At 44.9% G+C, this 20,115-nt stretch overlaps 1 protein-coding gene across 4 annotated transcripts in view; it reads right to left on the bottom strand.

The window, feature by feature from the left end:
- Window positions 1-11,879, bottom strand: part of DMTF1 (cyclin D binding myb like transcription factor 1) — a 30,769-nt gene extending 18,890 nt beyond the window's left edge. Inside the window, exons 1-6 of one of the 4 annotated variants that reach the window (XM_033161517.1) lie at window positions 11,780-11,879; window positions 5,315-5,431; window positions 3,057-3,179; window positions 2,474-2,568; window positions 1,849-1,963; window positions 1,044-1,120 (exon numbers count right to left, since the gene is read on the bottom strand). In XM_033161517.1, the coding sequence (XP_033017408.1) occupies window positions 1,044-1,120; window positions 1,849-1,963; window positions 2,474-2,568; window positions 3,057-3,179; window positions 5,315-5,423 (519 nt within the window). In that variant the 5' untranslated portion in view covers window positions 5,424-5,431; window positions 11,780-11,879. Of the gene's footprint in view, window positions 1-1,043; window positions 1,121-1,848; window positions 1,964-2,473; window positions 2,569-3,056; window positions 3,180-5,291; window positions 5,432-10,937; window positions 11,057-11,779 lie in introns of those variants that run through there. The other 3 variants (XM_033161516.1, XM_033161519.1, XM_033161518.1) reach the window with 3 other exon arrangements.
- Window positions 11,880-20,115: the final 8,236 nt, after the last annotated feature.

Below are 20,115 nucleotides of genomic sequence, written 5' to 3'. Positions count from 1 at the left end.
GGCATAGTAGGCCTACTAAAAATATTGTCTATCAAAATAATTGTACATTTCTCCCTAACATGTACTTCCAAAGGACTGAAATTATTCAAAGCCTGTTTGAGGATGCTGTTAAAATATTAACATTAATGTTGTTGTTGTTCAGTCGTTCAGTCGTGTCCGACTCTTCGTGACCCCATGGACCAGAGCACGCCAGGCACGCCTATCCTTCACTGCCTCTCGCAGTTTGGCCAAACTCATGTTAGTAGCTTCGAGAACACTGTCCAACCACCTCATCCTCTGTCGTCCCCTTCTCCTTGTGCCCTCCATCTTTCCCAACATCAGGGTCTTTTCCAGGGAGTCTTCTCTTCTCATGAGGTGGCCAAAGTATTGGAGCCTCAGCTTCAGGATCTGTCCTTCCAGTGAACACTCAGGGCTGATTTCTTTAAGGATGGATAGGTTTGATCTTCTTGCAGTCCATGGGACTCTCAAGAGTCTCCTCCAGCACCATAATTCAAAAGCATCAATTCTACGGCGATCAGCCTTCTTGATGGTCCAGCTCTCACTTCCGTACATTACTACTGGAAAAACCATAGCTTTAACTATATGGACCTTTGTCGGCAAGGTGATGTCTTTGCTTTTTAAGATGCTGTCTAGGTTTGTCATTGCTTTTCTCCCAAGAAGCAGGCGTCTTCTAATTTCGTGACTGCTGTCACCATCTGCAGTGATCATGGAACCCAAGAAAGTGAAATCTCTCACTGCCTCCATTTCTTCCCCTTCTATTTGCCAGGAGGTGATGGGACCAGTGGCCATGATCTTAGTTTTTTTGATGTTGAGCTTCAGACCATATTTTGCACTTTCCTCTTTCACCCTCATTAAAAGGTTCTTTAATTCCTCCTCACTTTCTGCCATCAAGGTAGTATCATCAGCATATCTGAGGTTGTTGATATTTTTTCCGGCAATCTTAACTTGTATCAAGATCCTGTGCAAGTGAAAGGCCCCCTAGCCAATGGCACTTTCCCAGATCAGCTACTTAAACTAGCAGGTTAATTGAATGCAACACAAACCTTTAAATAGCGTTCAATGTTGCTCATCAGAATGTCTATTTCTTCTTTTGACCACATTCCCTGCTTCCATTTATGACCTTAGAAAAATGGAGAAGACACCATCACGCAAATTGCACATCACTGGAAGTACTCAACATTAGGAAGAACAGCTAGGTAAGACAGTGAAGAAATCAGGAAGCAAATTTCCATTATTAGCCAAAGGGAAAAAATGCTAAACAGGGCAATAAATTAAACAGCATAACCTTCCCCATCATTCTCCAAGCAGGTACCATGTGGAACAGCATTACATCTGTAGTCCTGATTCCAACAAACACTTATCAACAGGTTTATCACATACACACACCACATCTTCAGAAAAATAAATCCTATATGTAGAGAAAATGGAAGCTTCTAACAACAATGGATTGTACCTAATACTTGTAAACAAGAAGCCTCCAGTGTTGCCAAACAATAGCAAAGGAGTAAAAAGGCCAAAACCAATGCAACAGAAGGTATAAAATTCCATTTGCTTACGTGAGTCAAATATAAATCAAATTTAGTATGTTTTCCCTGAATGATTGTAATAAAGCATATGGCCATTCTGTATCAAAGCAATCCTACAAAAATTCTTGTTTTTGCTGTATATGATGAATGTTTGTGATGCCCAAGAGTGCCTGAAATAAATAAATGAAAAAATTGTCCAGTAGCACCTTAAGAGACCAACTAAGTTTGTTCTGGGTATAAGCTTTTGTGTGCACGCACACTTCAATTCATGTCACATCAAAACGTAACAGACATAGAGACAAACAGGAGAATGTGAATTTACCTTTGTTTGTTAATGAATCCTTATCCTCTTTGGTTGTAAACCAGGCCTGACTAACTGCCGACACTTCTTCATTGCCTAGAGAAGAGATTTCATCCAGTTGTTCATTCTGGAGAATCTGGGGAAAGGTAAAACAAAAAAGATCTCCAAATTGACATTTGCTCTCATGAAGTCCTTAAGAATCATGAATTAAGGATGATGCAGCCACCTCACAAGCACTTATTCTGAATTATTTCACACTGAAATCCCCACAGATTATGAATCAAACATGCAACCTAAGCGTTACATTCATTCTGCCTGGGTTGGCCCTCCTAATATTGTCGGACAACCACTCTCATCAACCCCAACCTTTAGGCAACTCTGGTTAGAGAGGAAGATGATGAAACATGAAGTCTTAGGGTGGGATTCACTTCACGTGTTTCACCCATGGGAGCCCTGTGCAAGGACTTCTGCTGGCCCAGCACGGCTTTCCCTGCTCACCCCCTGAAATCGAAGAGCCCCCAGAACAGGGCATGGGGGAAGGAGAGGGGCAACTGTTCCATCTGACATTTTTTATTTTATCTTATTGCACACTACTTTAGTAGCAGCTGGCTGCTTATAAACCTGCAACTAAATAAACAAGCAGTACCTGGATCTGAGTCACAGTCCCTTCGTTGACCTCATTGTCAGCTACCTCAGTGGTAGCTGTCATAGTCACCTCAAAGCTCTGGTCACTTTCTGAAACTTAAAAATATGCAAAATGTAAAATTAGCACAGCACTTGCATCTCTGTTGCAACCTATGGCATACATTAAGGCTGTAATCCTGCGAGTATGTCTCACACTGAATATTGTGTGATGTATTTCCTAGTAAGCATGCTTCCGCTTTAAAAATAATCTTATGTTGCAAGATCCTAATATCCCACCAAGACCAGAGGGTCTCATTTTTCCCTTTCCTACATGCAGGGTAAGGTCAGTCCTCCCTAAATGATCTCCCACTGTGGTCATGCCTCCTTGCCAGCTGCTCCTCAAACTACAAGACACTCATTTAATATCCTTCTGCAGGTCACAGAAAGGAGTCGAACCAAAGACCATTTGTTGCCACTTCAATGCCCTGTCTGAAACTAAACCACCCCTCACCTGCAGAAGCAAGGCCCATATTCCTACAAGTCCTTTTCTGAACTGGACTCCGGATTGCATTCCTTCAGGCTTCCATTAGCAGTGACCGACTTACTTGGAACGGCAACAACAGAAATGCATGGAGTCGTGTCATCAAGACTCTGGTCATCTTCAGATGATAAGCAAAGCCTTTTATGTGGAGGTTCGACACTGTCTTCGGAGTCTACTTCATCTGCCTCTAAACACACACACAGAAAAAAATGCTGTGAATTAAACTCATAAGGAAAGCTTACTGAGCACTTTCCCACTGCTGAAATGCTTTTTGCAAGTACCTTCTATATCAGCATTTCCCAACCCATGGCTTGAAAAATATTCATAGTTTGTTATATATAATTGCTTGAGTAACTATGCTTTTTGAATAAATGTTTAAAGCTTCTGAAGCAGGTATCTTGCTGTTAGATGGTGTTCTTACATACCTAATAAAGACAACTGTAAATAACCAATATTTCAACAAATTCCACATTAATAGAGGCATCAAGTAAATGTCTGCTTGGAGGTCTCAAACAGTGCTTCTAAAACAGGCACAAACCTGCAGTTAAAATGCACAAAACCAATGGCTGCTAAACACGGAAGACCAAAATTCATGTGACAATAAATGGATGGATCACTACAGCAAATGAATTTGGGCTAGTGGGTCACCGTACCCAAAAAAGATGAGAACCACTGTTCTATACTGTATAACAATGTGACTGAGACTCCTGTGGACAATATTATCACTTTAATCAACACTGTACACATCATTAAAATAATTATTTACAAATTTTAAACTCTGAATGAAAAGGGTATACCACTTAGCTGTTCTAAAGAAATAAGGAACAGTTTCTCCCCACTCCACCATGTACTGGTTTGTGGAACTTCAATGGATGTTACACATCACACTATGCAAATTAGGTAAGTGAAACAATGAGCTGATATTTAAAAGAAACCCAAATGCAAGCTTTGTTGAAAAGGCCATGCTATACAGTGGTACTTTGGTTTTTGAACAGCTTAGTTCCTGAAAAACTTAGAACTCGAACGCTGCAAACCCGGAAGTCAGTGTTCCAGTTTAAGCTGAACATGCTCCTGCTTCCGTTTTCACTGTTGCACTGCTAATTTGTGTCCCCCCCCCCATTGTAATCAAAACCTTCCATTTCCTATTGCAGTTTTCTGAGTTGATATTTGGAGCTTTTATTTGGTGCTTTTGGTTTTGCTATTTTTTGCGTTTTTGTGTGGCCTTTGTGTTTTTGTGACTGTGGCTTGTTCTTCGTTTTATGATTGATTGTGTGACACCGGAAATGGATAACCCCCCCCCCCATCCAAACAATGACTATCATCAGTGCAGGTAAGAATTTTTTTTTATCATCTACAATACTGTCTTATTTATTTTATAGTACAGTACATTGATTATTGCTTTCATTTTATGGATCAATGGTCTCATTAGATAGTAAAATTCATGTTAAATTGCTGTTATAGGGGTAGTTTTTAAAAGTGTGGAACGGATTAATCCGTTTTGCATTATTTTCTATGGGGAAGCACGCCTTGGTTTTGGAACGCTTTGGTTTTGGAACAGACTTCTGGAACGGATTAAGTTTGAGAACCAAGGTACCACTGTATAGTGAAGAAGAGTTTATCAGACTGAAAAGCTTGTGCAGAAATCTATATACATTTGGGTAATTTCCACAACACTGGTCTACAATACTTCGTTCATGAAACCCTTTGTATGCTAACCTCTTAGCTAAGAAATCCAAGTCCGATTCTAGCATAAATCCCCAGTTTGAGGGGGTCATGTGCTAGGCATGTTGGGTCTTGCCATTGCTCTGTACCTACTGAGAACATAAGATACAAAACCCATGAACTGTACATTGCAAGGGCGCCTTCTTAGCAGAGGGCAAGCTGTCTCTGAAGGAAGGACGGCAGCTCAGTGGAGCACACATGGTCCAAGTGTGAATCCCTGACATCTACAGCTTTAAAGGATCAGGTGATGGAAAAGATCTCTGCACAGACTCTGGAGTCACTGCCAGCCAGAGAAGCCAAAACTTGGATAGATGAAGAAACAGTCTGACCCGGTATAAGGCAGCTTCCTAAAGGGAACCATGGCTGATCTTTGCATCAAGAAGCCGCTGAAAAGCTTCCAGGGAACCCTAAAGATCCTCAGCAGTTTGAAAACTACTGTTCCAGAGCAAAAACCCCACAGGAAAATCTGCTCTACCTAAACTGCAGCACACAAATATCCAAAGGAAATATTAAACAGATCCCATCCTACTTTGTTTGTTGGTTAACTATAATTTGAAATAATATGGAGAAAGCATACAGTCAAATAACAGTTGTCTATACCATCCTGAGGGCAGTGAAGAATAAGGTTTCCTTCAGTGTCTTGGGTCAAAGTCACAGAATTCACGGTTTCTACTGTCACTGTGTCAGATTCTTCTTCAACTGTGCTCATACTCAAATCTGAATGAGAACATATCACAGATTAGTAATGTTTAAATGACCACACCTGTTTCGAGTCTGTAAGCTGTCGTATTATCCCGGAATCAACATGATCTCATGTGCTGCTTAAATTCTGGGTACAGAAAATATGCCTGCCAGGTAGAACCACTGCATTATAGCCAAGGCACATACCTGGCTAAGAGAGCCCCAACCACTACCATTGTGGTGGAGGACAATCAACCCAAGCATGCATCTGAACAGTAGCCTATCACAGCATTGGGCACATGGAACTCGTAGCTGGAAACACCCATCATGTCTGGGTATGGCAGAGATACGCCATGCTTACTCTCAATGCAGACCTAACTATGTCTGTGTAGAAGTATTGCCAGGTAAGTGGGGTTAGGATTGCAGCCCAAATCTCTAAAGGTCTTAACCACACAAAAGAGGAAGGAAAGGAAATGAGGCACAACAGAGAAAGAAACTCAGGACCAAGCACAAAGAGGCACATTTCTGGCCTAAAAAAGCAGCCCCCCCCCCCACTGCACAGTCTGATTAGGTGAAGTCTCTTCTTATTTGCCATGGGCAACCAGGTGAGCAAGCAGTGCTTAAACCTGGAATGCCGAGTTGCACTTTCATGAACCACAAAAAATATATCATACAGAAAGAAAGCAGGGTAGCTGTGTTCTCAAAACTCTTTTAGGAGCCCCACTCCAAGTCATACTTACGTTTTCTCCCAGGAATCAAGAGCTGCTGAATAGAGGATACTTTGATATTGCAAATACATGTGACCACAAGTCTCATTTGGAAGGTGATTGAACACTAGTTAGTGCACATAATTGTGCTTGCCTTGTCTCAATGTGGACGGTGAAGGAGCATTTTGAAGTCTGCATTTATAGGCTCTAGTTGCCAGTCAGTGGAGCTATTTCGGAAGATTTGGAGATTGCGGACTCCCATGGTGAAGTGGGGACATCTGTAGCATGTGAGGACCAGCAGTGCTCAACTGGCTGCACATTTTGAGGGCAGCTTCTAACAAATGAAAACATCAGGTGCCTTCTACAAGTCTGATAGTGATTTCCTCTGACATCTAAAAGCTTGGGTCCACTTTCAATGAAGGATCACCTTATCCCACATTGTGCCCATTCACTACTTTATCTCTGAAAATGGAACTTGCACAAGTGGCTCTTATGTTTGCTCCCTACTTGCAAAGGAATCAATATTTCAGCAGGGAAGCACCTAAACACTGGAACTCCCTGCCCATTGACATTGGGAAGGTGCCTTTGCTGCACTGTTTTCAGTGTCTGCTAAAAAAAAAAAGTCTAGGCAAGCCTACCGATATGTAAAGCTGACATGCATTTTAATATTTAATCTTATTTTATGACATATATTTTAGCTGATTCTGTTTGTAACTTTATGTTTTATAAATAATATTAACGTGTATTTTACATTTTATGTGAACCACTTAGAGGTTTTTACAATTAAATTATGTGCAAACTCTGTTGAATAGATTTTTAAAAAAACAGCTTCAGCTGTAATATTTTATAAATCTGATTAAAAATTACAATGTTTCCTCAGTGTTGTTTTGAAATGGTATGGTCAAAATTAAGTAAATTTAGCCACAGGCCTCCACAGACCCAGAGGTGTGCCAGAAATGACGCTTGCGCGTGCGCCCAAACTATTTCCGGCACCACGCTGACTTGGAGATGGGCAGCCGCTAAGAGCGGGCACTGGGGGTCATTGGGGGCCGAATTGGCTCGCATGGGCTGTATCCAGCCCGCGGACCTTAGTTTGGAGACCCCTGGCCTAATGCTTCAACTATGCAGCCATCAATATCATTGATAGCCTTGCTGTTGTTGTTTAGTCGTGTCCGACTCTTCGTGACCCCATGGACCAGAGCACGCCAGGCACGTCTGTCTTCCACTGCCTCCCACAGTTTGGTCAGACTCATGTTGGTAGCTTTGAGAACACTGTCCAACCACCGCATCCTCTGTTGTCCCCTTCTCCTCAATCTTTCCCAACACCAGGGTCTTTTTCAGGGAGTCTTCTCTTCTCATGAGGCAGCCAAAGTATTGGAGCCTCAGCTTCAGGATCTGTCCTTCCAGTGAGCACTCAGGGCTGATTTCTTTAAGGATGGATAGGTTTGATCTTTTTGCAGTCCACGGGACTCTCAAGAGTCTCCTCCAGCACCATAATTCAAAAGCATCAATTCTTCGGCGATCAGCCTTCTTTATGGTCCAGCTCTCACTTCCATACATTACTACTGGGAAAACCATAGCTTTAACTATACAGACCTTTGTCGGCAAAGTGATCTCTGCTTTTTAAGATGCTGTCTAGGTTTGTCATTGCTTTTCTTCCAAGAAGCAGGCGTCTTTTAATTCTGTGACTGCTTTCACAATCTGCAGTTACAGGTAGGTAGCCGTGTTGGTCTGCCATAGTCAAAACAAAATAAAAAAAAAATTCCTTCCAGTAGCACCTTAGAGACCAACTAAGTTTGTTCTTGGTATGAGCTTTCATGTGCATGCACACTTCTTCAGATACACACAGATGCTCATACCAAGAACAAACTTAGTTGGTCTCTAAGGTGCTACTGGAAGGAATTTTTTATTTTATTTTGTTTTCACCATCTGCAGTGATCATGGAACGCAAGAAAGTAAAATCTCTCACTGCCTCATTCACTAATAATTATCTATGTTTATCCGTGTTAGTCCTATTCAGCAAAGGTCCTTTCCAAGGTTAACTGGCACTGTCCTCATTGCACTTTTCTTTCATTTTTTCCTTAATTATCTCTTGAACAGCCTATCAGAACTGCATCAATGCCTGCTTCTGTTAAGGACTTTCCTCCACTTGGCTTTTTTTTTTTTTAGTGGAACAGTTCTATTTTGCTATAAGATATAACAAATGCAATGAACTAATAATTAAGTCTATGGTGATCATGCAAATGGCAGAGCGGACTCTGGCCCATGGATGCTAATATCACAGAAAATGTATTTAAGATGCAATGAGGCTCTTTGCCATTTGGGCTAATGGAAGACTTTACAAGTTCTGCAGGAAGTGGTTATGTTTTGTGAGACACATTTTGAGGAAACAGAACCGAATTGAAGGGGATTCATCCTTGATGGGGGCATACGAAGATGCTGAGGGTTTCTCTTTCTGAAGCACTAAGTGTGACCACAATAATACAATACAGCATGTAAGATTCTGTGTAGAAGAGAAGATTTTTAGCAACGTTATTTATTCATTCATCAGAAGGTGAATGCAGAGCAAGGGCAGTCAATGTGTTGCCCATCATTCGTTGGCCGGCAGCTTCCCTCAGCATGGTGAATGGTCAGGGATGGTGGAAGCTGCAGTTTATCAATATTTGTAGGGCACCATATTAACTACTCCTGCTCTAGGGTGCAAAGCCAATGACATGCTGTGTATTCTGGGTTGCAGTGAAACAGAAACAATTGATTTCAGGGTGTTTTATGTGAAGATCTCACTACTTACTTGTTTTACATTACAATGTCTGTGTCATGTTTCAACCAGAGATGGACCTCACAACTGCTTACAAAATATACAGTACAGACAAAATAGCATATCAATAAAAACCTAAGAGCCCTGCCTGAATCAGACCAAATGCCTATCTAGCCAGCATCCTATCACAGTGGCCAACCACTTGCTTATGGAAAGCCTGCAAGAAGGACCCATGTGTGACAGCCCTGTATCTTCCAAAGGAGGGAGCTCCAAAGACCGGGCAATACCAGCAAAGGACTGGTGGGCATTACCAGCATACCCACCGACATAGCTCAGGAAGAGACAGGATGCTAGGCAAAATCCCTCCTCATGGCCAACAACAATGTTAATGGGTGAGCTGAGCACAATCATATAGAAGCAAGGAAGCCTGGGCCCAAATAATTTAGGGCTTTAAAGATGGTAATGAACACTTTGAGCTGGGTTCAGAAATGGATCATGAGTCAGTACAGATTGAACACAATTGAAATAAGCGCTCTGAATGACCGCCCCACAGTAACCTGGCAGCAGCGCTCAGCAATCTGAGAGCTCTTCAAAAGTAGCCTTTATACACAGTCCATATGTGACCACAGCATGTGCAACAGTGGCTAGACCCACTGGCAAAGGCTAGCCCAGCTGCACTCCCCAACTGCCTGGTCCTTTGGAGGGAATGATACCCCCACCCATAAGCATAAGACAATTTGAAAACTGAACCTAGAGTAGATCAGCCTCTAGGGTGCCACAGGACTTTGCTATTATGGGCAGGGCACACAATACACAGGCATGTAAACTAAGATGGAAAGATACTGCTAGCTTGGAGAACCAGCCTGACACTAGGGAGGGAGGAATGGAAGGAGAAGCATTAATATTTTCTGTAGGATGGGGTGCAGCTTGTGAGAAAAGTTGTTAATGGGGTGGGGGGAGGTGCTGCACTACATTCTGACAGCATTATGCAATACTTCAGGGGTGTAAAAAAATAGGGCTGGGGGTGGGATGGGGATAAACTGGCAGTGCTACATTCTTTTTCTGTTCCAAGTTCTGTAGAGAACAGGAGGTGCCAGAACAATTGGAGACAGCGTGAGTTTTGAAGACGTGCAATGTTACATAATATGGAAATGCAGTGCATATGTGTAGGGGTGCAACAGGAGAAAGGAGCAAAGAATAATTAGCAGGATGTTCTAGCTACTTATGGGATAACAACCTTTTCTCCAAACTCCTCTTCTTCTCCTATGGCACCCCTGACACATAAGCACACTGTGTTTCAGCATTATGAAATAGATGCTGCACTGCATCTCATCCCTGTCTCCCCCATCCGCTTTATTCTCCTGCTCCTCTTATACCATGGCCCCGTGAACTGCCTCAAAATACATTTCACAGGGCAATGTAAGTTAATGCCATTTGTTATTATTATTCATATGGCAGGTGTTTTTGGTTTTGTTTTATAAATGAGATGATAGAGGATATATTGATGTATTGTATGATCAACCCCCCTCTTTCTTTATGGTATTGTTGTAAGTTTATGAAGGGGAGGGAAGACTCCCCTAAATTTCTGGAACTGGGAAAGGGTTAGAATTTAAACAAGTTCCATGAATCTTCAGATGCAGTAGGGATTCAATGGGTGATCATGGCAGCCATTAAGAAAACAAAGGCAGGGATATGCACCCTTAGCAGACTCTGTACCAGTAGCAGAACAGTGCCCCCCCCCCCCAGCTCTGTTAGTTAAGAGCTGTGTTTAGGGCTGCAGTTTCCTTGATGTGAGCTTAAGGAAAAGGTGTCAGTCTGCAGGCAGTGAGCTGGAATAGAGGGCTATGGCTGATTTCTGTTGGCATCAAAGACTGTAGGCCCCTGTCGTAGGCTCATGCTGTATAGATGTGTAAACAATATATCAAATAAACACCACAGTCCCCTCACTGTCCAAATAAGAACCCTGGGTAAGCACACCTGGTCCTCCTGGAACCCCACAACCCTCAGAGATGGAGGTGGTGTGTAGAAGTGGGAACTTTCCCGTTACTATTCTATAGGAGAGCTGTTAAGTATACACCTGGGTCAAATGTGTGCATTTCTCGGAGAGTGTAGTCTGTGGGGCACCTGGACTCCCCTTCTAATTTAGTATGTTAAAATACAAGTCGGGTGCCAGCCTGGTGCCTTTTGGGGTGGCAGGCTCAGGTATTAGATATTGTGTAAATAAGCCATTTATCATAAGGACACCGTGGTCTCCAATGTGCCTCATTTCCAAAGGAGCCACAGAGTAAAGGACCATAACCCAGGAATCTCCCGGTGCTGTGGAGATTGGGGTGGCGTTTGTGGATGCCTGAACACCTATCCACCTTGGGGCCCTGAGGAGTTTGTCCGAGGCTGGGGCGGGAGCCTTGGACAGCGCAAGCCTACCTGGCTGCCCTGGCCTGACACAGCAAGGGGCGAGGGGGAGACCCGGGACACGGAGCCTCACAGGGGGAAGGAGACTCCGGCATTACGGTGGTCGTGCGCAAAGCGCCTTCATGCCCAAAGGCCTCAGGGCCGCTCACAGCGCTGCTCAAAGGCGGAATGGAAAGCCCCCGGGTCCAGGGGAGCCTCGCAGGGGCCCCGACGACTCCGCGACCCAAGAGAGAACGAGGGGGCCACGCGGCGCTCACGGGAGACCCCTGCCCTCCCCCGAGAGGAGAGAGGCGCGTCCTGTGTCCCCCCCCCCCGCGGAGACCTCCCTCCCTCCCTCCCCTCAGAGGCGCCGCTTTTCGGGCGCAGCGAAGGCCCCTTCCCCCCCTGCTCCCCGCGCACCCCAACCGCCGCCGCCGGAGGGCCATGGCCGACGCCGCCTCCGCTCCGCGCCCGCCCGCCCGGCCTGATCCCCGGCCGCCTCTCCCGCCCGCCTCGCGCCTCGCTTACTTCCTGTTTTGGGTCCGGGCACTTGAGAAACCAGGATGGAGGCGCCCAAGTACCAGGATGGAGGGAGAGAGAGAGAGCGAGAGAGAGAGAGCGAGTCCGCCCGCCCGCCTCGAGCGGACGCAGAAGGAGAAGCGGGGGGGGGGGCGAGGCGGGGCCAAGTCGCGGGGGGGGAGGAGGAGGAGGAGGAGGAGGAAGCCGCCCTCGAAGGCCCCGCCCACGGCTTCCGGCGCCACAAAAGTCGCAGAGCGGGGTTGAAAGACGCGGGACGGGAAGCGCGCGAAATAGGTCCCGCGTCGCCCGCCTCCCCGCCCGCCTCCGCCTCCGCCCCATTGGCCGGCCTCGCTGCCTCCGCGCCCGTCGCTCTTCTCCCGTGGGGGAGGGGAAAGAGGCGCCGCTTCGCCCCTCGCAAAATGGCGCCGCTGCGGCCTCCGCTGTTCCCTCAGCGAAGCGCAATAGCAGCAGGGGATGGGCAATGGCGGAGGGGAAGAGGGGACTGGGCCTCTCCCGGGATGCGAGGAGGAGACGCGGGGATATAATAATATTGTACTATGTTTTCTGCTGGCGGGGGGGGGCGTCGGAAAAAGCAGCTTCTCCAGGGACTTATTACGGATATATAGCAAGTTCTCATATATATTAAAAATCAAGCATTCACAAAGCGATTCTTAGCGTTTCTGTGAATAAGTATGAAATCATAGGACGTGACCAGACTTGACAGAAAATTTGCCAAGTTTCCCTCAAGGACCTCAGAACAAAACGCCAACGGGAAGGCGGCAGAGATTTTCCTTCCCCTCTAAAGGAGAATCTACCGCAATAGCCTCTCTTTCTCTTTTCCTTCTAAAAAGCAATATATAAAACGTGTTGTAGCATCTTAAGGCTGCCACATTGAGCACAACGGGACCATGCGCAGGAATATAAACATTGGAAGGGACCCCGAGGGTCATCTAGTCCAACCCCCTGCAATGCCCAGCGACAAAAGCACCCGGCCCTGAGATCAAGAGGCTCCTTTACCGACCGAGCAACATGAACCGGTTGCCACTGTTCTTTTAGGATTTAATACCGTTACACTCCTATCGCTCCTTTCCTCCCAGGAGCTTCTCTCCTTCTCCATTTTGTCGCAGCCCTTTTGGGGTAGGTGAGGCTGAGAGATGGCAACTGGCCCAAGGTCCCCCCGCCCCCTGTGGTCTTCATCACTGGGTGTGGATTCCAATCCTGATTTTCCAGATTTTAGTCCAAATGCTCCAGCCTGTCTCCCATGCTGGCTGCCCTTCTGGGAGGCCATTGATGTGCAGAGCACATCTTCCACATCCAGTACCATTGAAGCCAAAGACAAAAAGATGCAGAAGTCTCGATGGTATCCTTTCACTCTGGCCACAAATATTCCCACAGCATCTCGTAAAGATCAATGGTAAAACAGTCCTTGGTTTCAGGCTTGCAGTCTAATGACACAAAACAAAAGGGGGAAAAAACAAACTTCCAAGCGACAGTCTGCTGTTTTGAAGAAGACTTCTTCTGCCGTGGGCATGATTGCCTGTGGATCAGCCATGTTTTATTCAAATACTTTTTAGAGAACATTTGCACACTGCAAACAATACATCTCCTTCCAGTGTTTTTCCTCTTGTGATTTTTACACAATGGCCATTGTAGCTACTGTAGACATGAACTCTTGATGAATGGGGCCTCCTAGGAGGAGTGCCTTGTCATAAGGTTGGCTTCACTGGATCACGTTCCCTGAGCTAAGTTGTACATGACTTAAGGCATTCCCTCCACAAGTCTAGCATTTGACATTATTAACATAGGCGTGGACTATATATGCAAAATGCTTGAGGCATTTATTTATGTTGGTATCCATCTGTCTTGGGAGACAATGGAGTGTGCCTTTGGGGGTGAAGTCAAACTGCTGGAGCACCACAGCACCTGCTGTGGCTGCAGAACCCACCCCATGCACCATCCCTTTAGACCAGGCTTCCTCAACCTCGGCCCTCCAGATGTTTTTGGCCTACAACTCCCATGATCCCTAGCTAGCAGGACCAGTGGTCAGGGATGATGGGAATTGTAGTCTCAAAACATCTGGAGGGCCAAGGTTGGGGAAGCCTGCTTTAGACTGAGAATAATAAGCGGCTAACAGTGAAAGGGGAAGTGCTCTGCTGGAGCAGATGGAGCCCAGGCACCTCATTCAAAACTCAGGGGAAGAGTTGTCCAGGAGAATAGCCTCTACGTTCCTTGTTTCATGTGCTGCGCCACGTAATGGACAAGTTTGCCTCACTGTCCACCAGGCAGCCTCACCGGGGTTCTGCTTCCCTTTTTCTGGCAGGGTTCGGTTTGCAGATTGGACTGCCAGTCCCGGCTTCCTTCATGGGAAGGCTCTTCACCTGAGGGTGGCTGCTCTTCCAATGTGTGATGAGGGGCAGATTCCTCTTTCTCTAGGGCTCTTTGGCCTCTCTCCTGGAGGATCCTGTGTTGGCTGTGCCTACCTCCATGGGGATTTGAAGGAGAAAAGCAGAGGATCATATGCCCCTATGTAGCGTTTTTACCCTTTTTAAAAAAACTGCATTCAAAATCTGACCCCACCTCCAATGGAATTCGTGGAGCGGTGTTAAAATGTGACACCAGAGGGCAGAGCAGAGCAACCAGCAGCACCGAAAGAAACAGAATTTTGGGAAATGATGTGATGAGGTATTACTTACATTGGATCAAAAAATCAAGGTAAAAAAACGTTTTAATTAACAAATATGCCCTGTGACACTTTAGAATGACATATCTAATATCGTTCTAATAGGGGGAAATAACGTTAAACACGTCAGTGTAGATCCAACTTGTGTTATGAGCAATTTCTAAGGCATTAAAAAGATCCAGTATGGCAAAGATACCCTTGAATTCTCCAGTGACCATTGGGATTGTTCAGCAGTTGCTGGGTGAACAATTAAAAGAGATCAGATCAATGTATGATGAATCGGAGAGAGATGAAATGGAAAATGGAGATGGAGAATATCTAGAGACCTCAGACCAGGTTGATGAAGAGCTGACAGGATTGGATGATGGAAAAGTAAAACAGGACAGAACAGATACTATAATGGAAATGCCCTCTATTCAAGGGTTTGGATGAGAAGAGGATGGCATCATGAATGGAGAGGTGGAGAGCTATTTGGATTTGCATTGATGGAATTGAGAGGAAAAATCCAGTCTTGGCCATTCTCCAGTTCTAGCAGAGAGAGGGTTTTCTGCAAGCAATTTGGAGTGAATTTGGAGAGTGATGTTATTTATGGTGCTGTCTGTTGAAAAAGTTTGAGAAAAAGGAAATAGATGGTTCTAGGGGATGACATCAAGACTCCATTGTAAATATAACAGAAAACAACAGGAAATGGATTCTGACTACAGTATACAGAACTGGGCATGAACACAAGAATGTACAATAAGAGTAAAAAAACATGGAATATTGCTTAAATATGTGACCACAGTAGAGAAATTTTAATTTTAATGGATGGAAGAACGTACTATTATCCAATGCAGAGGAATGGTGATGGGAATTAATAGAAGTACAGCTAATTATTATTAATAATAACAATTTGGAATTTCCTCTTGGGCTTTTGTGGGAAGAAGAAATTAATGATGTGGTAACACTTTGACTAAAAAGAAATGTGGTTTAACAGAAAGTGGAGATGATGGATACCAACATGGACTGGGTGGTTTAAACAGTCCTTTTCTAATGTAACTAGCAGACAGAGAATCAGAAATATTTTTTAATCTTTGGTGTTTCTTATTTCTGTGTTCTCCCTCCCCCTCTTTCTGGCCCTTCTCTCTCTCTTTCCTTTCTTGTTTTCTTTCTCTCTTTCCTCTCTTTTTTGTCTTTTTGATTGTATTTATTCTATCCATTATTTTACTGTATTGTGAAAACTAATAAAAATCAATTTGGATGAAAAAATTGGGGGGGGGGGCAGCGGATGGAAAATTGTAGGGATATTTTTATGTTCTAATTTCATGAGATGAAATTTGTGTTGGTATCCTGGCATACAGTTCTTTCCTGCTGTTTCAAAGTTCTTAGCTTGCTTCTGAAACGCAAGTAAAATAAACATGCTAAACTGGATAATAATTTAAAAAGTATTCCTTTAGCCCATTTTGATGCCTGGCATCTGACTGAGCCAGCGCCTCTAGTGCTCCTTATGGTTTCGTGGCCACTTTGCATTTGCCTCTTGGTTCTGAAAAGGAGACACCTGTGTCATGGTTGGGAAGGTTGGATTGCAGTTTCCCCCAAAGAAAACAGATCCGCATAGCGAACCCTGTGGTCCTTCAGCACAGGCTGCTCTGTGATGTTTCATTCAGGGAGCCCCAGGATACTTCATGCTGTAGAGGACCAACTGTTGGCATCCATCTGTCTCACGAGACAATGGACTGTGGCTCTGGGGTGAAGTCAACCTGCTGCATTAGCAGAACCAAAGTGACCTCCCTGGGGCGCAATGTGGGCCTTGTGTCTGGAGGCGCTGAGCTGCCCAGAGTACAAGACTCCCCTCTTGGCCTTGCTAATGTGGTCCAAAGGAAAGCAGAGCAAAACATTTGGCACCAACCTTGCTGCAGGAGTTGCCAGAAAGAGGCGTACAAGTTGGACCTACTACAGCCATACCTCAGAAGTTGAACGGAATCCGTTCCAGAAGTCTGTTCAACTTCCAAAACGTGCGGAAACCAAAGCGCGGCTTCTAATTGGCTGCAGAAAGCTCCTGCAGCCAATTGGAAGCCCTGTCAGACATTCAGGTCCCAAAGAACGTTCGGAAACCAGAAGTCTCACTTCCAGGTTTGTGGCGTTTGAGAGCCAAAACGTCTGAGTACCAAGACATTTGGGATCCAAGGTATGACTGCATTGCTGGTCTTGTCTGCTCACTCCACTGGAGCCTGTCTTCGCATGCAGGGGAAGCCCTTAACTCACTGCAGGTTTGAGACCCATCAGGTATCCTCACCTGGTTTAGCCAGCCGGTCAGAGCCATTTCCCAGGGTGTGGCCGCCGTCGCATACTGACAGCTTCTAGGAGACACAGGTGAGAGCTGAGTGCAGGATGAGGACCAAAAATGGACATACTACCCCAGGACCAAAAATGGACATACTACCCCAGAAGAAGCATGAGGTACCACCCCTCCCCAAACACCCCAGATAACCAATTATACTGAAAAGTTCATGAGTCAGTCACATAAAATATGAATATACATGACTGTATCTTGCGGTTTATTAACTGGATTTTGAATCCACTTTTGAACATTTTCATGACATGGCATAAAAACTTTGGAGCTTTTTCTTCCACCTCTGAAGTTTCCCAGCAATGATCAATGAGGTGACTAAGTATCACAGTCCTGGCACTTTCAATAACTGATTAAGTCCACCGTCACTCCCCTACCTGGTCACTGAGCAAGCTGCCACTCCCTGTGTACACATCCCATTTACTCTGCATAGAGTGCACTCCTGCTGCACTTTTGGTTCTCCACAGCCACCAGATGTCCCTGTTGCTCATGCTTGAGCTCTCTGGTTGCTCACTTTCACAAATGGGCTCCCCTTTGACAAGGTGCTGTAGACGATGAATGGGTATTGCTCTACAGCAGCTGTTCTTGAAATTGTGCCTGGTGCACAAGGTGATCTCTGCAACCGACATGAGAACAAGAGAGAAAAATGAGTGGGGCTTACAAGAACAGGCTTGCTCACACTGAATGAGGGTGCAAAGTGTAAAAGTGTTTCGGTGAATGAGTGTACACTTGCTGAGCTATTGTGTACGCAGGCTGTACAGTTGTTGAACATTACCCGAGAAGAGCTATGAGTGTACAGCTCAACTCTCTGAGTACACAGATTGTACACTTGTGCCTCTTCTCCTAATAGGTACTCAGAATGCCATACCCATTGGGCGTGCTCAGTCCTCCCTGGGCCTTTCTGAGGTCTGCCCCTCCCTCCTTCCCTCCTTCCCTCCTTCCCCATATTTGTTTTTATTTCCTCCAACCTGTGGTTCCTGCAAACCTTAAGATGTGCATGAATGGTGCATAAGGTAGTTGGCATTGCAAGGACATAGGCTCCCAAAACGTTTTCTGAGTGTCCCGGGTAGGGAATAAGTTTGGGGCAAATTGAATTAAGGGGTGATCTTGGTTCCTGTGTAGACTATTAAATTGGGCTATTAAATTTAAGTTGACTTCAGATATGGTTTGGGGGTAACACGGGGGGAACTGAAGGAACTGAATTGATCTGGAACCAGTATTTTCAAAACAAACAACCTGTTTTGGTGTGAACTGATGTGGGGAGCAAATTAATTGAATAATTTGTCTGGGGTGGTTTGGACAGATAAATTGGTTGACTCACTTTATGTAACACTGGATTTCTCAACCTGTAAATCAGCATTTGCAAATTTTATGCAAATGTGTCCATGGGCCCTTTTAAGTTCCCAGAGAGTTTCTTCTACGGCACTGCAATGCACTTCTTATCCTGGGGAATCATAGGCTGGGAGTATGTTATGGGTACAGAAACTTAAGCCTGATAAAAAAACCTGCCAAGCTGATAAGACTTAATGGAGCTGATGACACATTAAAATGAGTTTGAAAGCAAATCAGTCAACCCTAACACATCATGCATAGCTCTCTCAAATGCAGTCATGGGTTCTTTGGCGGAAGTCAAGACTGTTTAAAGTGGAATGATGCTGTTTTAAATGTGCAGACGAAACCTTAGACGTTTCATGATTGCCATCTGTTTACATTCAAACTCCCAATAACTCTCATAGTCGTTGTTGAAATGCAGTACAGCAGTTAAGTAGCTACTCATAGATGATGGGGCTGCATCTTAAGCAGCAAAGAAGCTTTGGAGGAAAAAGGAGACCTGGGATTTTTATTCCCCCCCCCCCAGCTAACTGCAATGCCAAATCAATACAGAATGTCGGAAGTTGGAGAAGGTGAGATTGAAGAAATGTCCTTAAAAATCTGCAAGTCGAGTGAGCTAGACTGTAGCAAAATCTGATGCACAGATTATAGGCATGATGACAGGGTGAGTGGCAGTGGTGACAGAAAGGGGCATTGAGGTTAGACGGCAAGGAGTGACAGCATCTGTTTTCCCTCATGCCATTTTGACCTCATTTCTTCCTTTGCAACATGCTAAATAGGCTCCTTCAGAGAAATTAACAGGGGCACTGGAGTGCAGGAGATGGCACAGAAAATGTGTTGAATTGTGGGCGGACACAGCAGACGACACAGTGATTTCCAAACAGCTCTTGTTTATTCTCAGGCTGGAACAGAAGTGACCTGAAGGCCTCAGCAGCCTGCTTATATAGAACTCAGCTACAACGCAACAGTAACAACTTTCCACAGTTAACCAATCCCTGAACGTCCCTTTACAATCCCTCTTTTGCATATGCTGACCTGAGTGAAAACTGCAGCAGAATGAACTATATACACACACCCCTAGTGGCCTAGGGTGAGAACTTCAATACATAACAAAATGTATCCAGAAATCCCAAAGTTCTTAGCTGCCTGCTTCTTCAGATTCATTTTTATTTTTTAATGTGAGTTTACCGTCAAATCCGTTCAGAATCACGGGCTGGTTTTGATTGGTTTGCTGATTTTGGATGCAATGGACAGACTGTAGGTCGTCTTGGTTGCCCCCTGCCATGGTGCTAGTCCTTCTCACCCAGAAAACTGCTCAGCAAAGATGATTGCAAATAAGGACTAGAGGGCGTGCTCTAGTCCAGAGAGAAGCATGCCTTTACAAAGATGGGCACCCGCGTTGTCTTTGTGGGTGGATGGATTTGTTTGTTTGTTTGTAGCCTGGAGAAGAGAAGGTTAAGGGGTGATATGATAGCCATGTTCAAATATATAAAAGGATGTCATATAGAGGAGGTTGTTTTCTGCTGCTCCAGAGAAGCGGACATGGGGCAATGGATTCAAACTACAAGAAAGAAGATTCCACCTAAACATTAGGAAGAACTTCCTGACAGTGAGAGCTGTTCAGCAGTGGAATTTGCTACCAAGGAGTGTGGTGGAGTCTCCTTCTTTGGAGGTCTTTAAGCAGAGGCTTGACAGCCATCTGTCAGGAATGCTTTGATGGTGTTTCCTGCTTGGCAGGGGGTTGGACTGGATGGCCCTTGTGGTCTCTTCCAACTCTATGATTCTATGATTGTTTCGCAGGGGGGACCAACAATGCAAAGCTGCCAGCTGGGTCTTCTAGACCTACTTTATTGACTTGAGTCAAAGTATTTGCTGGCGAATGTAAGTGTTCCATCGAATCTAATGCACACCTTACTTTTCACAACATAATTTGGCAAAAAAAATGGGAGCATTAGATTGGAGTAAATGTCTGCAGCCCTTTTCAGGGGTGGGACCTGATTCTCC

Source organism: Lacerta agilis, chromosome 10, assembly GCF_009819535.1.
Source record: "Lacerta agilis isolate rLacAgi1 chromosome 10, rLacAgi1.pri, whole genome shotgun sequence".
In the NCBI taxonomy this organism is placed as follows: Eukaryota; Metazoa; Chordata; class Lepidosauria; order Squamata; family Lacertidae; genus Lacerta; species Lacerta agilis.
Note: the sequence above shows the minus strand (reverse complement) of the source record. Positions and strands in the feature narration are given on the sequence as shown.